The 22,302-nt window shown below is 45.9% G+C and overlaps 1 protein-coding gene across 6 annotated transcripts; it reads left to right on the top strand.

The window, feature by feature from the left end:
• The first annotated feature begins 1,892 nt into the window (after nt 1-1,892).
• Nucleotides 1,893-21,589, top strand: LOC100452236 (nuclear pore complex-interacting protein family member A7-like). 6 transcript variants are annotated; one of them, XM_063714787.1, is made up of 10 exons: nt 1,893-2,996; nt 7,845-7,973; nt 11,358-11,457; nt 11,621-11,759; nt 15,854-15,914; nt 16,024-16,059; nt 16,135-16,196; nt 16,314-16,408; nt 17,577-17,647; nt 19,416-21,589. In XM_063714787.1, exons 4-10 carry the CDS (start codon nt 11,665-11,667, stop codon nt 20,508-20,510), a joined length of 1,515 nt encoding a protein of 504 aa, XP_063570857.1. In that variant the 5' UTR covers nt 1,893-2,996; nt 7,845-7,973; nt 11,358-11,457; nt 11,621-11,664; the 3' UTR covers nt 20,511-21,589. The 6 variants fall into 6 exon arrangements, with proteins under 6 accessions (XP_063570857.1, XP_054384793.2, XP_054384796.2 ...); XM_054528821.2 differs by lacking the exon at nt 1,893-2,996 and adding an exon at nt 3,175-3,611; XM_054528820.2 differs by lacking the exon at nt 1,893-2,996 and adding an exon at nt 3,175-3,611 and having other exon boundaries at nt 17,574-17,647.
• The last annotated feature ends 713 nt before the right edge of the window (nt 21,590-22,302 follow it).

Genomic DNA, 22,302 nt, shown 5'->3' with positions numbered 1-22,302 from the left:
ATGATCTCGATCTCCTGACCTCGTGATCTGTCCACCTTGGCCTCCGAAAGTGCTGGGATTACAGGCGTGAGTCACCACGACCAGCCTGAACCCGTGTCATTATTTAGCAGAAACTTTCAGAGTCAGTAAGTGGCCAGGCATGTCTCTTTTCTTTGTGCCACAGGACTCTGGATGTTTCCAGTGCAGACTAATCCAAGGCTGTTGTGGATGCGTTGTGTTGATTTCTCTATGGAGAACGGGGGGTGCACCAGGCAGAATGACTCATGCCTGTAATTCCAGCACTTTGGGAGCCCAAGGCTGGTGGATCACTTCAGGCCAGGAGTTCAAGACCAGCCTGGCTAACATAGTGAAACCCCGTCTCTACTAAAAATACAAAAATTAGCCAGGTGTGGTGGGGCATGCCTGTAATCCCAGCTACTCAGGAGGCTGAGGCAGGAAAATTGCTTGAACCAAGAGGTAGAGGTTGTAGTGAGCCAAGGTCACACCACTGCCCTCCTGCCTGGGCAACAGAGCAAGATTCTTATCTCCAAAAAACAAAACAAAACAAAGAGAGGGAGAATGGAGGTTGCTTGTTATTGCATCATAATCTTGTTTATCCTGACTGATGCATTAGAGGTACTAATGGCATGAGAGGAACAATTTCCTGAGACACAGTTTACTGACCATGAATTTCCTCAAAACCCCTGAAAGCAGGCTTCTCAGGAGGACACTCAGTGTGGAATCCCTTGCCAAGGTAGACCCTGGTTCTGTAGCAGGACGAGCCACAGACAAATCTCCTCAGGCACCGGATTAAAGAAGCAAAAGGCTTATTTGTCCGGGAGCACTGGCAGATTTGTGTCTTAAGAGCCGAGCTCCCCGAAAAAGAAATTCTTGGCCTTTTTAAAGGCTTACAACTTTAAAGGATCCACGTGAAAGGGTCGTGATGAATCGAGGAAGCATGGGGAACGTGACTGGGGGCTACATGCATCAGCTAACAGAACAGAAAGTTTTGCAATGCTTTTTCATACAATGTCTGGAATTTACAGATAACACAAGTAGTTTAGGTCAGGGGTTGATGTCATTATTATTATTTTTAACTCCTATGGCAGATGGTGGTGCCAAGGTTGTCTGGCTATTTATCTCACTTTTGTTTCTAAATTTTTACTTTCTCTCTTTCCTCCTGTCTTGTGAACTAGGCAAGATGGTGGAAGGAGGGCAGCAGTAGTAGTGGTCTCCTTCCTTAGTTCAGGTTCCAGCTACAAACATTCACCACCTGTGAGACCTTGGGCAGTTCACATCCCCTCTCTGTGGCTCAGTCTGCTCAACTGTAAAATAGGTTAAATCCTGAAAGATCAAAATCCCTCACATCTAAAATCTCAAAAATCACAATCCCAAAGTGATTGCTCTTGTTGCCCAGGCTGAAGTGCAATGGTGCGATCTCAGCTCACTGCAACCTCTGCCTCCCAGGTTCAAGCACTTCTCCTGCCTCAGCCTCATGAGTAGCTGGGATTACAGGTGTGCACCACCACGCCTGATTTATTTTTTGTCTTTTTAGTAGAGACGGGGTTTCACCCTGTTGCTCAGGCTGGTCTCCAACTCCTGACCTCAGATGATCCACCTACTTCAGCTTCCCAAATTGCTGGGATTATAGGCATGAGTCATGGTTCCCGGCCCCTTATTTTATTTATTTATTTTTTTGAGTTTTGCTCTGTCACCCAGACTGGATTGTAGTGGCACGATCTCAGCTCACTGAAACGTTTGCCTCCTGGGTTCAAGTAATTCTCTGTCTCAGCCTCCTGAGTAGCTGGAATTATAGGCGTCCGCCACTACGCTGGCTAATTTTGCATTTTTAGTAGAGATGGGGTTTCACCATCTTGGCCAGGCTGGTCTTGAACTCCTGACCTCATAATCCACCCACCTTGGCCTCTCAAAGTGCTGTGATTACAGGCATGAGCCATTGTGTCCAACTGCCAGAGGCCTGAGTGAGTTTGGGCACACTCTGTGTGATTGGGCAGAAGAAGGCCTTTGGGAAGTTTAGCTGAGGACAGGGCCTGCAAAGGTGATGGATAGTGGGGGTCTGTCCTGGTCACCAGGCCCTGGGTCCTGCCCACCTGCTTGGTGCTCCCCACCCATCACTCATGATGCTGACAAGCCCTCTGGGTATTGTGGCCAAATACCCTAGGAGAGAAGCTGATGAACTTTGTTTCTTGAAATGCAGATTTCTTGGACATCCCTGAAAGGTCAATCATGAAAGTCAACTTGGTTTTCTCCCCCTCATTTGGGTTCAGAATTTAAAGTCCATGCACACAGGCAGTAAGATGATATAGATAAGTGACATCATCACTCTGTTTCAGATGTTAACATGTCTAGGTGGGTTAGGGGTGATGTGAGATCACATAACCTTGTGCCACAAAGTGGAATTCCCAGGCCAGAGGGAGACATTTTCTTGCCATGTTATGATCTTATCATTGAGTTTAAAGGCAATCTTGTTTCATTTTGGATTCTTTCTTATGTTTATATCTTATAAGGGCACTTTGAATTTCCAAGCAAATAATAATTTTGAGTTAGCTTTTAATCATTGACTTCTAGCACAGTTATATGATCAGAAACATGCTGTGTGATTTGATTGCTCTAAAATATATTGAGATTTGCTGGAACAAAATAAGTCAGGTTAATTTTTGTAAATGTACCATGCATGCTTAAAATGAGTGTATCTACAACATTTGTCCCTGAGATACAGGTTGATGGCCTGATGGCTACATGGATGTGATGGAGATGGTTTACTATTGGGACCTTCCACATCCTGCTGATGTTTTGTTGCTTAGCATATGAATGGCTGAGTGGGGGCTGTAAAACCTAGCACTCTGCTTGGGTATGAGGTTCTTCCTGCCACCCTGCCATCATTTGTTTTTTATGTTTTGTCGCCAAGAGTGACCTTGAGGAATCCTGGGAGCTCAGGAAGGAAGGAGTGCCCAGAAGCAGGGACAGGGAGCTGGTTGGGGAGGACCAGAAATCAGGTTTGTGAAGGTTCCAGAGAGGACCTGTCCTTGGGAGGAGCGTGGGGGGCTGAGATGGGGGAGGGGGCATTGGCATGGTGGGGCACTCATGGGATGTCCATTGTGAGGCCGCACCACCGGCGTCAGGGATTGGTGGAGAGGGAGTACAAAATCCCGGGGTTGCTAAGAGAGGGCCCAGACCGAAGAAGGTTTGGTGGAAAGCAGAACCTTGGTCTCCATCTAACTGCTCCTGAGCCTCACGCTCCCTTGCCCTGCGCGTCCTGTTGCTTCCCTGATTGACTTTCTCCGTGACCTGTAGCTAAACCTTCCACCAGCGCTTGAGAACTTAATTTGAACCGCATCCTTTCCCAGACCACTTTCTCCTCCTCCTCCTCCTCCTCTTCCACCTCCAAGTGCCCAACAGCCCCCTTCTCCTCCTTTCCCTTCCCTTCCCTCCCCTCCCCTCCCCCTTCCCTCCGCCTCCCCATCCCCGTCCCCCTCCCTCCCCCCGCCCTAAGCCACCCCCGCCTCTGTCCTGGCCGCCTCAGGGCGCCCTGAGAGGACCAGGACATGCCAGTGTGGTGGCTGCTCTTTTGGCTCCTCCTGCTGGGATTTATCAGCCATCACCCCACCTACGTGAGTAGACGCTGGACCCACGGGGTTTCTTCCTTGTTACCGGGCTGTGTCACGTGGCATGAAATTACACAGCTCAGGCCTGTAATCCCAGCAGTTTAGGGGGCTGAGGTGGGCAGATCACTTGAGTCCAGGAGTTGAAGACTAGCCAGGGCATCATAGCGAAACCCCATCTCTACAAAAAATTCCAAAAAAGATTAGTTGGGCCTGGTGGTGCGTACCTGTTATCCCAGTTACCGGAGAGGCTGAGATGGGAGGATCACTTGGGCCTAAGAGCTGGAAGTTGCAGTTAGCTGAGATGGCCCCGCTGCACTCTTGTCTCAAAAAAACAAAATGGACCCAAACAAAGTGAAATATCATTTGATTTGTGTCATCTGGTTTGATGATTTTTTTTTTTTTTTTTTTTTAAGACAGAGTCTCACTCTGTCGCCCAGGCTGGAGTGCAGTGGCAAGATCTCGGCCCACTGCCACCTCCGCTTCCGGGGTTCAAGCAATTGTCCTGCCTCAGCCTCCTGAGTAGCTGGGATTACAAGCGCAGACCACCACGCCTGGCTAATTTTTGTATTTTCAGTATAGATGGGGTTTCACCATGTTCGCCAGGATAGTCTCCATCTCTCGACCTCGTGATCCGCCTCCCTCAGTCTCCCAAAGTGCTGGGATTACAGGCGTGAGCCACCACGCCTGGCCAAAATATATAACCTTAAGTGTAAGTTTACTAACTTTGGAAAGTACGTACCCCAGCATAACCCAACCCCCATTCAAGATATACATTATTTTATTTTTATTATTTTTATTTTTATTTTATTATTATTATTATTTTTGAGACAGAGTTTCTCCCTTGTTGCCCAGGCTGGAGTGCAATGGCACAATATCCCTTGTTGCCCATTGGAGTGTAGTGGCACAATATCAGGTCACCACAACCTCTGCTTCCCAGGTTTGAGCAATTCTCCTGCCTCAGCCTCCCGAGTGGCTGGGATTACAGCCGTGTGCCACCACACCCAGTTAATTTTGTATTTTCAGTAGAGATAGGGTTTCTCCATGTTTGACCTTGAGGAACCCTGTGAGCTCAGGAAGGAAGGAGTGCCCAGAAGCAGGGACAGGGAGCTGGTTGGGGAGGACCAGAAATCAGGTTTGTGAAGGTTCCAGAGAGGACCTGTCCTTGGGAGGAGTGTTCGGGGCTGAGATGGGGGAGGGGGCATTGGCATGGTGGGGCACTCATGGAATGTCCATTGTGAGGCCGCACCACCGGCATCAGGGATTGGTGGAGAGGGAGTATAAAATCCCAGGGTTGCTAAGAGAGGGCCCAAACTGAAGAAGGTTTGGTGGAAAGCAGAACCTTGGTCTCCATCTAACTGCTCCTGAGCCTCACGCTCCCTTGCCCTGCGCGTCCTGTTGCTTCTCTGATTGACTTTCTCCGTGACCTGTAGCTAAACCTTCCACCAGCGCTTGAGAACTTAATTTGAACCGGATCCTTTCCCAGACCCCTTTCTCCTCCTCCTCCTCCTCCTCTTCCACCTCCAGGTGCCCAACAGCCCGCTTCTCCTCCTTTCCCCTCCCTTCCCTCCCCTCCCCTCCCCCTTCCCTCCACCTCCCCGTCCCCATCCCCCCCGTCCCCATCCCCTTCCCTCCCCCTGCCCTAAGCCACCCCCGCCTCTGTCCTGGCGTGCCACCACACCCAGCTAATTTTGTATTTTTAGTAGAGATAGGGTTTCTCCATGTTGGTCAGGCTGGTTTTGAACTCCTGACCTCAGGTGATCTACCCGCCTCTGCCTCCCAAAGCGTTGGGATTACAGGCATAAACCACCATGCCCAGCCAAGATCTAACTATTATGTCACCCCAGAAAGTGAACTCTCACTCTTCCCGGCCAGTCTCTTTCTTATCATGGGTTAGCTTGTTTATTCTGGAATTTCGCATATACAGATGCATGCCATGCCATAGGTACTCTTTTGTGTCTGCCTTATTCTGCTCAACACCATGTTTCTGAATCGTTACCATTGTTGTATGGTTCTCTAACTCCATCATTTGCATTTCACACTCAGCATATGCTGAGTTCAACCTGTTGAAGGGCTATCTCTGTTTAATTCACCATCTTGAAAGAAACATTTAAAATTGAGATGTTTTCAAAAATATATAGTTAAATCCTGAGGAATCAATGTAGAAATGCTATCACAAACTGTCTGAACTTACTCAGGGGAAGTCTTCGTCTTCACTCACATAAGAGTCTAATGGAATTAATATCAACAATCTTAGAGATATCCCACACTATTCATGCCATTTTCGTGATCTCCATGGTAATTTTTTTTTTTTTTTTTGAGATGGAGTCTCACTCTGTCACCCAGGCTGAAGTGCAGTGGTGCAATCTCGGCTCACTGCAACCTCTGCCTCCCTGGTTCAAGTGATTCTTCTGCCTCAGCCTCCTGAATAGCTAGAACTATAGGCATGTGCCACCAGGCCCTGCTAATTTTTTGTATTTTTAGTAGAGATGGGGTTTCACCGTGTTAGCCAGGATGGTCTCAATCTCCTGATCTCATGATCCACCCACCTCGGCTTCCCAAATTGCTGGGATTACAAGCATGAGCCACCGCACCCGGCCCACCTTGTTAATTTTTAAGCACTAAAATTTGATACTTATTTGTGAATGAAGTAATCCCTTCATTGTATTTTTTTTTTTTTTTTTTTTTTTTTTACTTATGCTGAGCTTTAAATGACAAAGATTCACATGATCCAAGAGAGAAGTATTATTTAGAGGGATTCTTTTATCATGTGATATATAATAAATGCATCCAATGTTACACATCAATTTAAAAAACAAGTAAATAACTTTAAAGAAAAGATAACTACTGGCCAGGCCCAGTGGCTCACACCTGTATTCCCAGCACTTTGGGAGGCCAAGGCAAGTAGATCATGAGGTCAGGAGTTGGAGACCAGCCTGGCCAAGATGGTGAAACCCTGTCTCTACTAAAAATACAAAAATTAGCCAAGCACGGTGGCAGGCACCTGTAATCCCAGTTACTCAGTAGGCTGAGGCAGGAGAATCGCTTGAACCCGGGAGGCGGAGGTTGCAGTGACCTGAGATCATGCCACTGCAATCTAGCCTGGGTAACAGAGCAAGACTTTGTCTCAAAACAGAAAAGAAAAGATAAGATAATTACTTTATACTTAGCTTGTCTTACCCATGAGTGATGGGCTGCATGTGGCCCAGGACAGTTTTGAATGCAGTTCAACACAAATTTGTAAACTTTCTTAAAACATTATGAGATTTTGGCCAGGCGCAGTGGCTCTTGCCTGTAATCCCAGCACTTTGGGAGGCTGAGGCGGGCAGATTACCTGAGGTCAGGAGTTTGAGACCACCCTGGCCAACATGGCAAAACCCCATCTCCACAAAAAATACAAAAATTTGCTGAATGCACTGTCAGGCACCTGTACTCCCAGCTACTCGGGAGGCTGAGGCAGGAGAATCACTTGAACCTGAGAGGCAGAGGTTGCAATGAGCCGAGAGCACACCACTGCACTCCAGCCTGGGTGACAGAGTGAGACCCCATCTCAAAAACAAACAACAAACAAAAACAAAAGCAAAAAAATGGCTGGGCATGGTGGCTCACACCTGTAATCCCCCCAGCAGTTTGGGAGGCCGAGGCAGGCAGATCGCCTGTCAGGAGTTTGAGACCAGCCTGGCCAACATGGTGAAACCTCATCTCTACCAAAAATACAAAAATTAGTCGGGCATGGTGGGAGAGACCTGTAATCTCAGCTACTCGGGAGGCTGAGGGAGGAGAATGGCTTGAGCCCAGGAGCTGGAGGTTGCAGTGAGCCGAGATTGCACCACTGCACTCCAGCCTGGACGACTGAGCGGAGCGGAACACTGTCTCCAAAAAAAAAAAGGGAGCTTTTTTTTAGATCATCAGCTATTGTTAGTGTTAGTGTATGTTATGTGTGGCTCAAGACAACTTTGCTTCTTTTAATATAGCCAGGGAAGCCAAAAGATTGGATATCCCTGCTTTATACCAAGAAAGATGACATCCCACATTTGCAATGCCTAAAAACACTACCAGCCATCTGAAAAACACGAGACTTCTAACTTCTGTTCTTTTTTGTAGCAATGGAATCCCACGGTGATATCTGAGGGATGTGGTTACCTTTTGGAGGAGGTTGACGGTTTCTAAGGATGATTCTTTCTGAGTGAAATATTGTCAGTGTCATTGACCTTTTCATTATTTCAACTATTATTATTCCAGGTTATCAATTCTCCACCTGATCATTTTCATCCTGGGACTGACTTTTGCGGAATTCCTTGGATAGTTATCATTATTGTGTTTCTGGGAATTTCTACACTTGCTATTTTCCTCTGGAAAACTAGCCTTTGTGTGAGTATACTAACTTTCTGTAGAGGTATACTTGTAATCACAAATAAGAAGAAATTATTTAAAACAATTCACGTTTCTGGACTTCATTATGAATATGTGGTTTTACCCAAAAAATCAGGGAAATGATTTATTAGCATAAGAATTATGAAAATATCTGCCATTTACATTATGAAAATTAAATAGGTTGGTGTTTGTTTAATAAAATGTCAACAGAGCTTTTGGTCAAAAATAACTTTTTTTAACCTTAGTGTTATTTATCAGAAATGGAGTATGAGCTTTCATCACTTAAATAGGAAATTCTTTCTAAACTCTTCTGCTCTATAGTTCTATCATATGGGTGGAAGGAAAGCTTCCAGTCTCCTCTCTGAAGATTCACTGCAGAAATGAGCTGACAACAGACAGCTTAACAGGAGAAGAAAAACATAGAACAGGCATAAACATGGGAACCAGCTGAAAAATGAGACTGCTAGAAGGGCTGGATGGTTGATGCTTAAAGAGCACCCTCTTCTGAGGGAAGAGGGAGATAGATGGAGATGTAGGCCATTTAGAGGGGCAGCAAATGATTTTTAGGGGAAATGGAAGAGCTCAAGGAACAAACAATTGGCCTGAGACAAAGTTCCTCTGAGGTCATAGGGATGAGGTGACAAACTGCCAGAAGGTGAAGGGCAGAACTGCACTGCGTCTCATGATGCAGAGAAAGCCCCAGAGAATCTCTTAGAACTGCCCTCCAGAGAATCAATGAAAAGTGTGTCTGGGCAGGGTAATTTTGAATGACATCATTCAAAGTGCATGTTCCCAGTTGCAACTGGAGAGAGATCAGTATGTCAAAAGTCTGTACTTGGTAAGAATTTGGCTGCTAAGTTGTGCCATAATTTGTCTTTTGAGCCTTTTTTCCATTGGGTAAGTTGAGCTCTACATTTTCTCTTGCCATTGATGGCAGTAAAAATGTGGTTGTCTGGGGGCTGAACCTCCTTCTGAACAATGATCCAAGATAAAAGTACTAATACCACAATGCTTTTTTATATTCAAGGGAAGAGGAAGTATGTTTCAGTTTTACCACCTAGATAATTACACGTCATTTGGCACTGCCTTTCAAGATATGTAGAAAACAGAAAATATATGAGTTATGAAGATATCGAGGAACGTTTAACATTCTCTATGCCACTTAGTCCTGAAGAGAGAATTTTTGGTATAAATTGGAGGAAGATTTTTTTTTTTCCTAGCCCTGAGACGAGTCTCCCTGTGTTGCCCAGGCTGGAGTATAATGGTGTGATCTTGGCTCACTGCAACCTCCACCTCCTGGCTTCAAGTGATTCCCCTGCCTCAGCCTCTCAAGTAGCTGGGATTACAGGTGCCCACCACCATGCCCAGCTGATTTTTGTATTTTTAGTAGAGTCAGGGTTTTACCATGTTGGCCAGGCTAGTCTCAAAACCCGACCTCAAATGATCCGCCCGCCTCAGCCTCCCAAAGTGCTGGGATTACAAGCGGCAGCCACCACGTGAGCTGGGGGAAGTTTTTAAATTTACCACTTTTTAAAAATTCCATTTAGGAAAGTTCAGTTGAGCTGTTGGACTTGGACAACTTCACACCTTCTCATCTTTGTCCTTATCATCTAGTCATCTATACCACTACCTCCTAAGCAGGGACATCATGGGTGCCATGAAGCATTCATGCATGATGGCATTTCCTTGCTTCTCATTTCTTCATGTGTTTGACATTCCTCCTAGCTCCAAACTGGGCCACCTACCTTTCCTATGAAATCTAGCAGTAGCTGTGGGATAGATGTGGTTGCTCTTTCATCTTTTTAGATTACCCATGCTTCTCTCGAAATCCTAGTACATGTTTTGTTTTTTATCCTATGTGCGGAAATCAGAAAAGAACAAATTCTGCAAAGAATTTGAAAGATATTATTTCAGGCCAGGTGTGGTGGCTCATGCCTGTAATCCCAGCACTTTGGGAGGCTGAGGCAGGTGGATCACTTGAGGTCAGGAGTTCAAGACCAGATGGGCCAACATGGTGAAACCCCATCTCTACTAAAAAGACAAAAATTAGCCAGGCACGGTAGCGGGCACCCATAATCCCGGCTACTTGGGGGGCTGAGGCACAAGAACCGCTTGAATCTGGGAGGTGGAGGTTGCCGTGAGCCAAGGTAGTGCCACTGCACTTCAGCATGGGTGAGAGTGACTCTCCGTCTCAAAAAAAAAAAAAGTTATTTCAATGACTACCTCAGGAGATTCATAGGTACCTGACCCACATCTGAGATGGGATTTGCATTGCATTTTAGCTATGATGAGAACAAACATTTAATATCTTAGAAGATTAAAAGCATACTGTGATAATATGAAAATCTTGGTGGGAATTCAGTCGTTATTGAGAATGTTTTGCATTAGGTTCAAACCAGCCTCAATGAAGCTGATGTGAGGGAAGGGAAAGTGGACTCTGAGTAGAGCAGGGATAGAAGGAAGATGCTCCAGTGCAGATCAGGAAGGAGCAGGGGGTGAAATATTACAAATTCTAGAACTCAGAGAGCTGAAGGTAATTACTTCCCTTTCAAGTTGTGAAACATGTTAACCTGTGGTAAAATACTTATAACATGATAGTTACCATCTAACCGTGTTGAAGTGTGCAGTTCAGTTGTGTGAAGTATATTCATGTCTTTTTTTTTTTTTTTTTTTTGAGACGGAGTCTCACTCTGTCACCAGGCTGGAGTGCAGTGGTGTGATCTCGGCTTACTGCAACCTCTGCCTCCCGGGTTCAAGCAGTTCTCCTGCCTCAGCCTCCCGAGTAGCTGGGACTACAGGCATGCACCACCATGCTCAGCTAATTTTTGCATTTTTAGTAGAGACGGGGTTTCACCATGTTGGCCAGGATGGTCACCATCTCTTGACCTTGTGATTCACCTGCCTCAGCCTCCCAAAGTGCTGGGATTACAGGCGTGAGCTACCGCACCTGGCCTATTTTTTTTTTTTTTTTTTTTTGAGACAGAGTTTCAATCTTGTTGCCCAGTTTGGAGTGCAATGGCACAATCTCAGCTCACTACAACATTTTCCTCCTGGGTTCAAGTGATTCTCCTGCCTTAGCCTCCCGACTAGTTGGGATTACAGGCATGCACCACCTCTTGGTGATCTCGGCTCACTGCAACCTCCGCCTCCCGGCTTCAAATGGTTCTCTGCCTCAGCCTCCCGAGTAGCTCGGATTACAGGCGCCCGCTGCCATGCCCGGCTAATTTTGGTATTTTTAGTAGAGACGGGGTTTCACCATCTTGGCCAGGCTGGTCTTGAACTCCTGACCCCATGGTCCACCCGCCTCGGCCTCCCAAAGTGCTGGGATTATAGGCATGAGCCAGCGTGCCCAGCCATCATTCTTAAATTATTATTTCCTAGGTGTCTTTCCTCAAGACTGTCTTAAAGTCACAAAATGTACATGACGGATCCACGGATGTACAGCGGAAAGCCTGGAGGTCCAATAGCCGTAGCCAGGAAGGTATGGCTCTGTTGGAGTCCCCATAGTGTGGAAATGAGTTTGCCCTGGAAAGGGAAAGAACAGCTTCTTGCCCTCAGGTTTCTCACCTTCTCCTCTCCTCACTCTCACCAAGGGCCAAGGTCCATTTGTATGCACACAAAGAAAAGGGTTTCTTCCTTTCCAGGAATTAAAATTGGCCTGGAAGACCTCTTTACTTCACAGAGACATATGGAAGCCAAAGTTCGAGCTGAAGTCCATAAGGTGACAAAGAATGTCAACAGTCATTACAAAATCAATGGACATAGGAAGACTGCCAAAAAAAAGTAAGATGTGCCTTGACACAAATACTGTTGTATGAACCATGTGCCAATCAAAGTAGACAACTGTAAAGTCCTTGAGAATATTTTCTACAATATTTGTGGCAAATTCAGTGGGTTCAAAATTGAGTTTGTCCTTTTTGCTTGATTAGTTTAATCTGTATAATTCCTTTCCCTTCCTACATTCTTGTTTGTAATTTTTTCGGGGGAAGAGGAGGTGCTAGTACTGGCATTGGTTTTCCTTTCTCTCTTTTTTTTTTTTTTCCTGAGACGGAGCTTTGCTCTTGTTGCCCAGGCTGTAGTGCAATGGCACAATCTCAGCTCACTGCCTTTTGGGTTCAAGCAATTCTCCTGCCTCAGCCTCCCAAGTAGCTGGGATTACAGGAGCCCACCACCACACCCAGCTAATTTTTGTATTTTTACTAGAGATGGGGTTTCGCCATGTTGTTCAGGCTGGTCTCGAACTTCTGACCTCAGGTGATCCACCCACCTCAGCCTCCCAAAGTGCTGGGATTAGAGGTGTGAGCCACCACACCCAGCCTTTTTTTTTTTTTAATTTTGAGATAGAGTCTCGCTCTGTTGCCCAGGCTGGAGTGCTATGGCACAATCTTGGCTCACTGCAACCTCTGCCTCTCAGGTTGAAGCAATTCTGCCTCAGCCTCCCAAGTAGCTTGGATTACAGGTGTGTGCCACCACACTCAGCCAATTTTTTTGTTTTTGTTTTTGAGACAGAGTCTCACTCTGTCACCCAGGCTAGAGTGCAGTGGGGTGATCTTGGCTCACTGCAACCTCTGCCTCCCAGGTTCAAGCGATTCTTATCCCTTAGCCTCTTGAGTAGCTGGGACTACAGGCATATGCCACCATGCCCAGATAATTTTTGTATTTTTAGTAGAGGCGGAGTTTCACCATATTGGCCAGGCTGGTCTAGAACTCCTGACGTCACGATCCACACACCTCGGCCTCCCAATGTGCTGGGATTACAGGCGTGAGCCACTGTGCCCAGCCCAATTTTTGTATTTTTAGTAGAGACAGGGGTTCACCATGTTGGCCAGGCTAGTCTTGAACTCCTGACCTCAGGTGATCTGCCTGCCTCAGCCTCCCAGCGTGAGCCACTGCACCCAGCCTGGATTGTTGAATTCAATGCTTGGGTCACCTCCAGATTCATTTTCACAGTCTTTCACGTTTTGGTCATATTACATTGTATTTTGCTGCCATATGACTGATCTTTTTTTTGTTAAATGTGAGATACTTGTTAAAAAATATTTAGCAATGAATTGAGGCCTAGTAGCATGTTATCTTGCTGCAGAAGAGATGGGAGTCTACTTCTGGGGGATGGTCAGGGGTCCTCCATACAGGCTGCAATTGAGGTCATCAGTGCAGGCTCAGTCCCTACAAAGGCCAGGTATTTCCTATCCACCTCTGTTCTGATGTGTGACTCTTCTGGGTCTCAACCAGAGCCAGTGGACTTCAGTACAGGTCGCTTTCATTGGCAGACCCTCAATCCACTTGGTTTTCATCTAATCGCATGCATGTGTGCAAAAGCTGCTCTGCTTCTTTGCATCTCAGTAGTCCCTTCTGGAATTCAGCAATGAAACTCAAGGAAATGGGTTCCAAATGCAAGGATGTCTTTCGTCCTGGGTTTCCTTCTCCATCTTGACCTCATGTCTGTTTACTGCCATGTTAGCAATTTGATGTATTCAGTCATGGGTTTTATATTCTGTTTGGTGTCCCCCATTGTTCTCATCGGAGATCGGAAGTTTCAGATGCACTTATGCAACTCAAGATTAGAATGCTTCCTTAGCTTCCCTCCAGAGTCAGGTTTTGTGTTTGTAGTTCCCAAGTGCACAGCAGGAGTAGTGAGGTCCTCACTGGCTTCTCATTTGCATTAATCTGTGAGCTCATTTAGCGTGGGGACAGGACCCTGCTCCCATTGCATTCTCAGCACCCCACCACACACTCCTTGTTTGAGGCCACTCCAGAAGCATGTGCTGAAGGATGCCCTGTGGTCAGAAACAAGTTTATTAACTTTCTCTTTGAAGTGTTTTTGTCCCTGTTTCCTAGCGTTCTGGGAATTTTACACATCCTTCCTATAAAACCAAGTATCAGGTGAGGTCCTTAGGATCAGGACCATGAATCAAGTGGTGTGAGGGCAACACAGCAAACTTACCTTTTTAGGCCATTTCCTTTTTCTGCCCTCACTCTCTGTGAACTGAACCTTGTTACAATCAGTCAACACCAGGGTGGATGGTTTGCAGTTGTCATCTATTTTCAGGACATAACACCCTGACTTAGGAGCCATTCCAATCATTTCTAATTCAATAGATGTGCCCAGCATTCAGATTGCCTTTTCTGTCAACCAGGATCTTTAAAGTCGATGACAAGAGTTCCAGTCCTGAATCATGGCAAAGTGCAGTAGTGAACTGCAGGGTTAATGACACCATATTCTGGAAGGATCTCTCTATGGCTGATGGTCTCAGTTCCGGCATCAGCCTCTGACTGAGAATCAGGTCTCCCACAGGAGGAGTCAGATGAGGAGCAATCCTCTGCTTCCGATGGAGTTAGTTGTGATGAGTTGGTGAGGTCTGGTTTTTCACACTGAAGTAAAATGAGCTTTCGCTGTGTCAAGCACAAGACTGACCCCAGAGACACACATAGTGCACCTCATAGAAGCTTTTAATAGTCTTTATTTACTAAAGAATAGGACTAACTATAGAACTATGAAGATGAGCTGGAAATGACAGGTGACTTGCCAGCAGGCCAGAGTGTGATTTTTCTTTGTCCCTCAATGGGAGGTGTCAATTCTCCCTTTGGTTGTGAGAATCAGTTGGTTCATTTATGGGAAGGTTGCAGGGGGGCTCTTTGAATCACAGCCTTCAGATGCCAGAAGGGCAGAGGGAATCCCACATGGGCTGGTGGATCTTGTGTGTGCATTTCCCTCCCTTCTAATCTCAGGAAACAAAACATGAAAGAATGTGAGCAAGCAGAAAATGAGAGGCAGCTATCAGAGGCAGAGGAGAATGGGAAATTGGAGATGAAAGAAATACATACCTACCTTGAGTTCAGAAACTGAACCCCACCCTCTTTGGAAAACCCCCCTCTTGGGAACCCCCCCCCTTGGGAAACCCCCATTGGAATGTTGTTTTTAACCTTTGTACAATGTTTAGACCCAGTAAATGCAGAAATAGAAACAAATGGTCAGAAGACATATCGAGAGAGAGAGAGAGAGAGTTGACAAAACAGAAAACAAAGTACCTTAAGATTTACCAGTGACCAAAAGATGTGAAGTAGCAAAACGTCTCCTGACCCCATTGCCAGCTAGACTGTGTGGAAACTCGGTTACCAGCCATTCTAGGGGTGGAGTGAGTTGTTGTCATCCTTAGGAAAGTGTGTTGTTGTAGGATCAACCACATCCTTCAAAAGGACTATGCCTGTTTATAAGCCCAGCTGTTTCTGCCCTGTGAAACACGGCAAGGATATTAATACAAAGAGAATAGAGCTTTATGATAAAAGATGCTCAATGAAGGATGAATTAGGGATATACTGAGAATGGGGAAGGAAATTGTCAACTCAGAAGTCAGCAGGCAGTAAGCAAAAGAGGCGGAATCAATACAGCAACAGTTTGGATCAGACTGTACTGTTTTTGTTTTTGTTTTTGTTATTTTTTCTGAGGTGGAGTCTCACTCTGTCACCCAGCCTGGAGTGCAATGACGTGATCTTGGCTCACTGCAACCTCCGCCTCCCAGGTTCAAGTGATTCCCCTGCCTCAGCCTCCCGAGTAGCTGGGATGACAGGTGCCTGCCACCACGCCCGGCTAATTTTTTGTATTTTTAGTAGAGATGGGGTTTCACTGTATTAGCCACGATGTTCTCAATCTCCTGACCTCGTGATCCACTGGCCTCAGCCTCCCAGAGTGCTGGGATTACAGGTGTCAGCCACCGCGACCGGCTCAGACTGTACTCTTATAGCCATCTGAAATTCATTTTCTAGGTATAGATAGATTGTGTAAGGGTACAGTTGTGAGGATAACAGAAACATGGCAGATTATTTAAAATCATCCTGAAAGTGGTGCTTTATCTGATGAAAGTGATTGTAATCCATAGGAAACTGTTTCAACGCATGCAAGAGTTGCGGCGGCGGGCACAGGACTACTGCAGATGCAAAGTAAGGAGCTTCCTCCCCACAGTTGCACAATAGTTCAGTGCTGATGCAGATGATGCCACGGCCCTTAGACTCTCTCAACATTCAATTTCTCATGTGTTGGCTTTTTCAGATCACCCCTTCTGCAAGAAAGCCTCTTGCCAACTCAGTAAGTTTGTTTGTTTTCCTTGCTTTTGGACATAGTCTGCCAGGTCAGGACATGGATGTATTTTTCTCCCCACAGCTCTGTGCTCAAGCGTTGCAAAGGGGGAAGGCAGAGAGGAAGGCTGCCTACAAGCAGCACAGGTAGGTCATTGTGATGGACATTTTAAAGGATGTTTTTGTTTTGAGATAAAGCTTTGAGCATCTAGTAAAGAACTTGGTGTTTTAATTCTTCAAGTCAATTCTTTCTCTGTCTTCTAGGTGTCAAATGAGGCAAAAGCAGAGAGTCCCAGAGAGACACATGAGTCAGGAGCCAGTCCAGGGACGACTGGGCCTAGAGAACCCTTTCTCGATGGGTAGGAGCTTGCTGTGAAGGCGGCCGCTTAATTTCTGCTGCACAATCCACACACCCTGCTTCTCCTTTTAGGGATGAGGGCTCGGGTGGGGTGATTGTTATGTTTCCTGGAAACAATTCCAAGCACTTATAAAGAGAACAGTTGTCTCGCTGGGTGGCAGGACCCTATTTTTCTCAGGTGCCCGAGCTGAATGGCTCTTGGCTAGTCCCCTGTGAATGGTGGAGCTCAGGCCGCTCCACTGACTGTGGACATTGCCCCACCCTGATGTCTTGGTTACTTTTAACTGAGGAGATGAACCTAGAAGGCAGATGGGCCAGCTCCCGTTTCCACCTTGACTCAGTGTGAAGGATTTATTTTTCTTTCACTTGAGAAAACAACAATAGCACTTTAGAATGGGAGCCACATGTGCTGATGAGAGCAGAGATTTTCTGGTCGTGTCTTCATGGATCAATATTGTAGCTTGAGATCTGCTTTAAGAAAAGAAGCATTTATTTACACTTTTTGGAACTTCCTTCATTCTTTTTGTTTAAGTTGTTTATTGTCAAATATATAACTCCATTAGTAAGTTAAATTTCTATGTAATCCTACTCCTCTGACATTTGAAGTATAACCCTAAAACTTTCCAGTTAACTTCTGTAGCTCTTACCTTTTTTCATGACTGTTCATCTCTTTATGTCCATTTCTGTTCATAAGTATTGATAATACCTGGCCAGGTATGAAAGTTAGATTAACTATGAATCCACAGAATTTTAAATGTCCCTATGGCTTGAAGAAGAGGAGCAGTGCTGTTCCTGTCCAGGGTTTATTGATATTCTTCCAACCATGGCTGTTCCTATTTTAATTTTGAGTCTGTGCTCACATGATGAGTGATTTCCTCTGATATGTACTGATTTAGAGCTCATTTCCAGCTGGTTAGAGCCCGACCTGTTCACAGCCTGTTGAGAGTTAAGAATACCCCTGGACCAGGGCTCTGTGGTATCTTCCTCAAGGATGAGGCTCCAGAGGGCTCCAGAGTCCTCTGAGGCATGTGGTCAATAAACCCTGTGCCTCTGGTAAGGGACCTGTGTGGCAGAGAGTGAGATGGCAGCGGAGGGTGTGGAGGGTTTCTTATTCTGCACAGAACATGCAAGCCAGATTTAGCCCCATTCCCTTCTCTGGCCCTTAGCAGATTCAGGACCTCATTCGGTTCCCATGAGGAACAGCAACGGCGTCCCAGCTGAAAACACAGAGAAGAAAAAGGTAAATGCTGGGGACGTTTTCACTCTTCTTATATCAGGACACTTTGGTCTTTTCCGACAACGCCCTCTCCTGGCCTGGCCTCTGCTCTGTGGGTTCTGTGGTGTCTTTTCTGTTTCAACTTCTTGAGAAGCAAAATCTTCTCCATGAGCTTTCAGGCTTCTCCATTCCCAGCTGATCATCGTTGGTGGCACCTCCAGAATCCATAAAAGCTCAGGGACCAAGGGCTGAAGGGCTTTTACTGTTCTGTTTCCAGAAATAACACGAGGAGGCACCACTGACCTCCAGTACTGTAGGTCTCATGGCGCGGTGAACTCTGACTGATCCACCTTACCCAAGATGTTGTGGGGTCTCATTTCCGAAATATGTGGGATTTTCTTTTGCTGTGATTTTGTTTGCATTCTGCTATAATGTAGGTGATTAACGTTTGAAATATCTGCTGTATTCCCAGAAGTGAAAATAGTGAAAACGCATTAATCTAACATTAATTTGTGCTTTGTGCAATTTTGAATGCTCTTTGACAAGGCCAATTCCATAGTTCATCACAGTCCCATCCCTGTTGGTAACCGTGTTGTGAAAAACACCTTCATACCCACCCAATGGGGCCCCTGATCTAATATTTTAAGTGTCAGAGGTTCCATATTTGTAATAGCAAATAGGCCCTGACTGTAAATTAGTGAAGAGTGAATGTAACTTATTACCTACAGGGACAATTCCAAATGAAGGTCTTAAATGATGCTCAGCTAAGCTGGTTCTTCTGTGGCCTCTGTACCTTGAAAAGCTGCCGAGTCCTATGATTACACATGATGGGACTTGTACACTTGAAGTGAAACACAGTTTTCAAACTTGCTTTGTATAGAATTCTCACCTCATTTTTCCATGGAAAAAAGTATTCTTTATGTCCTAGTGCACTTACAATTTGGTATTACCTGGGAGTGAAAAGAAATATTACAGCCATGTCTAACTGACTTCTTGAGGTAAGATTGTTCTGTCAGAAATCCCTCTCCCAGCTCCCCTGAAGCTCTTCAGGAATCCACATCTCTCCAGAGCTCTTTGTTCTCATGGGTGGCACCTCCAGAGTGAAGAAGATCCTTTGTCAAGAAGGGAAACAGAGGGGAAATGAGAGGGTCCCGCAGGCAGAGCTGGAATCTACTTCCACTCTGCCTCTTGCAAGCTGTGTGACCCTGGGCACAATTTCTCCTTCCTCTGGAAACCTCTGTTTTCTTAGATTTGGAGCAGGGTGGTCACATTGACCTTGCAGAGTTCTGAGAATCAGAGACAGAACATAAAAGGCCTGGAAAACATTCTCCAAAAAGAAGCTGCAACATGTGTGGACAATGGGCTTTTCATGCCTCTCTTACTCTCTGTTGACCTGGTGCAAGAAACATGCTCTGGTGCTGGCTGTGAGGGAGGAATGAGGATAGACATAGACACTCCTGTGTCTCAAACATGCTTCTTTGTTAATCTGTTATGACTCTGTCATGACTCTGTCTTCCCTGGGGCAGGTCCCCAGCCTGCCTACATTTGCAAACAGACACAGTGACATGTGGAGACAACAGTGTGTCCCAATGACTTTTCTTTACTCCCCAGCTGTGGGCAGTACTCAGTGGAAGGGTGATATTATGACACTGATACTGCTATTTTGAAACCTGGAGGGTGGAAAGGTGCAAAAATCTATCACCAGCAACAGAAGATGCAGCCTGTGTTGGTGGTGGTAATTTTGTCCATCAAATGAATATGTGTGAAAATATTTCCTCCTTTGGCCCTACAGGTAAGGATGGTGGCAGTGGAGCACCATCATTCCTCAGGATTGCGCTACCGGCCCTACCTCCCAGCTGAAACTTTAAGAAAAAGGATAGGCCGCAAGCCACGTCCTCCTATTCAGTGTGATCTGAGAGGTCAACCACGTCCATCAGTTAAAGGATGTCTGAGACCGCTGACTCTCTCTCGACTACAGTGTCCACTAGGACCTCAACCACATTCTACAACTGATGATTTTCTGAGAAGAGAGACACCTCAAGACAAGTGTGCCCTGGGACCTGATCCACTTCCTCGAGCTGATGATTTTCTGAGACTCAAGACACCTCCCGAGGGTCTTTTCATACCAATTTCCCCTTCTCCAGTTGATGATTCTCTGAGCCTGAAGACACCTCCCAAGTGTCTTCTGGTACCCCTTCCACCTTCTCCAGTTGATGATTTTCTCACACCACAGGCACCTCCCATCAAGCGTCATCGCCTGGGACCTGTAGCATTTCCTCGAGCTGATGATTTTAGGAGACCCAAGGAACCTCCTGACTGTTTTTGTGCACCCCTTCCACCTTCTCCAGTTGATGATTCTCTGAGCCTGAAGACACCTCCTGAGTGTCTTCTGGTACCCCTTCCACCTCCAGTTGATGATTTTCTCACACCACAGGCACCTCCCATCAAGCGTCGTCGCCTGGGACCTGTAGCATTTCCTCGAGCTGATGATTTTAGGAGACCCAAGGAACCTCCTGACTGTTTTTGTGCACCCCTTCCACCTTCTCCAGTTGATGATTCTCTGAGCCTGAAGACACCTCCCGAGTGTCTTCTTGTACCCCTTCCACCTTCTCCAGTTGATGATTTTCTCACACCACAGGCACCTCCTATCAAGCGTCGTCGCCTGGGACTTGTAGCATTTCCTCGAGCTGATGATTTTAGGAGACCCAAGGAACCTCCTGACTGTTTTTTTGCACGCCTTCCACCTTCTCCAGTTGATGATTCTCTGAGCCTGAAGACACCTCCCGAGTGTCTTCTGGTACCCCTTCCACCTCCAGTTGATGATTTTCTCACACCACAGGCACCTCCCATCAAGCGTCGTCGCCTGGGACCTGTAGCATTTCCTTGAGCTGATGATTTTAGGAGACCCAAGGAACCTCCCGAGTGTCTTTCCGCACCCCTTCCACCTTCTCCAGTTGATGATTCTCTGAGCCTGAAGACACCTCCCGAGTGTCTCCTGGTACCCCTTCCACCTTCTCCAGTTGATGATTTTCTCACACCACAGGCACCTCCCTTTGAGCGTCGCCTGGGACCTGTAGCATTTCCTCAAGCTGATGATTTTAGGAGACCCAAGGAACCTCCCGAGTGTTTTTTCACACCCCTTCCACCTTCTCCAGTTGATGATTCTCTGAGACCACAAACACTTCCCGTCCAGTGTCACCTGAGACCTGTACCATTTCATCGAGCTGATGATATCAGGAGACTCAAGAAACCTCCTGACTGTTTTGACTGTTTTTTGTTTTGTTTTGTTTTGTGTTTTTTTGTTTTTTGTTTTTTGTTTTATTCTGTGGCAGGAAGGGGCCTGGTGTCTTGTTGATTCAATTTATTGATCATTTTTACAACACATAAATTCATTTAAGTATTGATTGTGCACCTATCATATGATACGCATTTTTTCATCACTCCCCCACTCTCAGAACCCTAAGCTTTTCTCACTGTTAGAACTGCTAGTTTATTTGTATTTCAGTCACTTTGACTATAAACTCCTTGAGTGTAGGTGCTTAGATTTTTTTCACTGCTTAGCCCCCAATGCCTGTATAGAGTAATCTCTTTTTTTTTTCCTTTTTTTGGTACCAAATGCCCAATGGCCAATTTATTCTGTTTCAATAACAACTAGGCATCATTTTCAAAGGGCCATATACTGACAACAGACTGCCCAGAAATTATCTCCCTATGTAGGAAAACTACAGAAGACAAGTTCTTAGACTTTTAATGCCCAACACAGTAGCCATTAATGACAGGTGACTATTGAGCCTTGAAATGCGATAGTCCAAATTGAGATGTGCTATAAGCTTAAATTACACACCACGTTTCAAAGCCATAAGACCAAAAACTGTAAAATAATCTAGTAATTTTATATTTATTATATATTGAAATGATATTTGGTATTTTAGATATATTGAGTTAAATAAAAGTTAAATTCACCTGTTTGGTTTTTTACTTTTAAAATGTGAATTCCAGAAAATTTTTTTTTTATGAAGTATTTATTGATGATTCTTGGGTGTTTCTCGGAGAGGGGGATATGGGAGGGTCATAGGATAATAGTGGAGAGAAGGTCAGGAGATAAACACATGAACAAAGGTCTCTGGTTTTCCTAGGCAGAGGTCCCTGTGGCCTTCTGCAGTGTTTGTGTCCCTGGGTACTTGAGATTAGGGAGTGGTGATGACTCTTAAAGAGCATGCTGCCTTCAAGCATCTGTTTAACAGAGCACATCTTGCACCGCCCTTAATCCATTTAACCCTGAGTTGACACAGCACATGTTTCAGAGAGCAGGGGGCTGGGGGAAAGGCCATAGATCAACAGCATCCCAAGGCAGAAGAATTTCTCCTAGTCAGAACAAAATGGAGTCTCCTATGCCCACCTCTTTCTACACAGACACAGCAACAATCTGATCTCTCCTTCCTTTCCCCACACTTCCCCCCCTTCTTTTCAACAAAACCACCATCGACCTCATGGCCCGCTCCTGATGGTCGCTGTCTCTTCGGAGCTGTTGGGTACACCTCCCAGACAGGGCAGCTGGGCAGAGGCACTCCTCACCTCCCAGACAGGGCGACTGGGCAGAGGGGCTCCTCACTTCCCAGATGGGGAGGCCGGGCAGAGGCGCTCCTCACATCCCAGACAATGGGTGGCCGGGTAGAGGC

This window comes from Pongo abelii, chromosome 14 (genome assembly GCF_028885655.2).
Source record: "Pongo abelii isolate AG06213 chromosome 14, NHGRI_mPonAbe1-v2.0_pri, whole genome shotgun sequence".
NCBI lineage: Eukaryota > Metazoa > Chordata > Mammalia > Primates > Hominidae > Pongo > Pongo abelii.
This window is presented reverse-complemented; position numbering and strand designations above follow the sequence as displayed.

Excerpts from the sequence above, each read along its gene's own strand:
- LOC100452236 (XM_054528818.2), top strand. The coding sequence starts at position 3,546 with ATGCCAGTGTGGTGGCTGCTCTTTTGGCTCCTCCTGCTGGGATTTATC. Across the intron at positions 16,409-17,573 it reads AGAGAACCCTTTCTCGATGG|CAGATTCAGGACCTCATTCG; the intron begins GTAGGAGCTTGC and ends TCTGGCCCTTAG. Across the intron at positions 17,648-19,415 it reads AAAACACAGAGAAGAAAAAG|GTAAGGATGGTGGCAGTGGA; the intron begins GTAAATGCTGGG and ends TTGGCCCTACAG.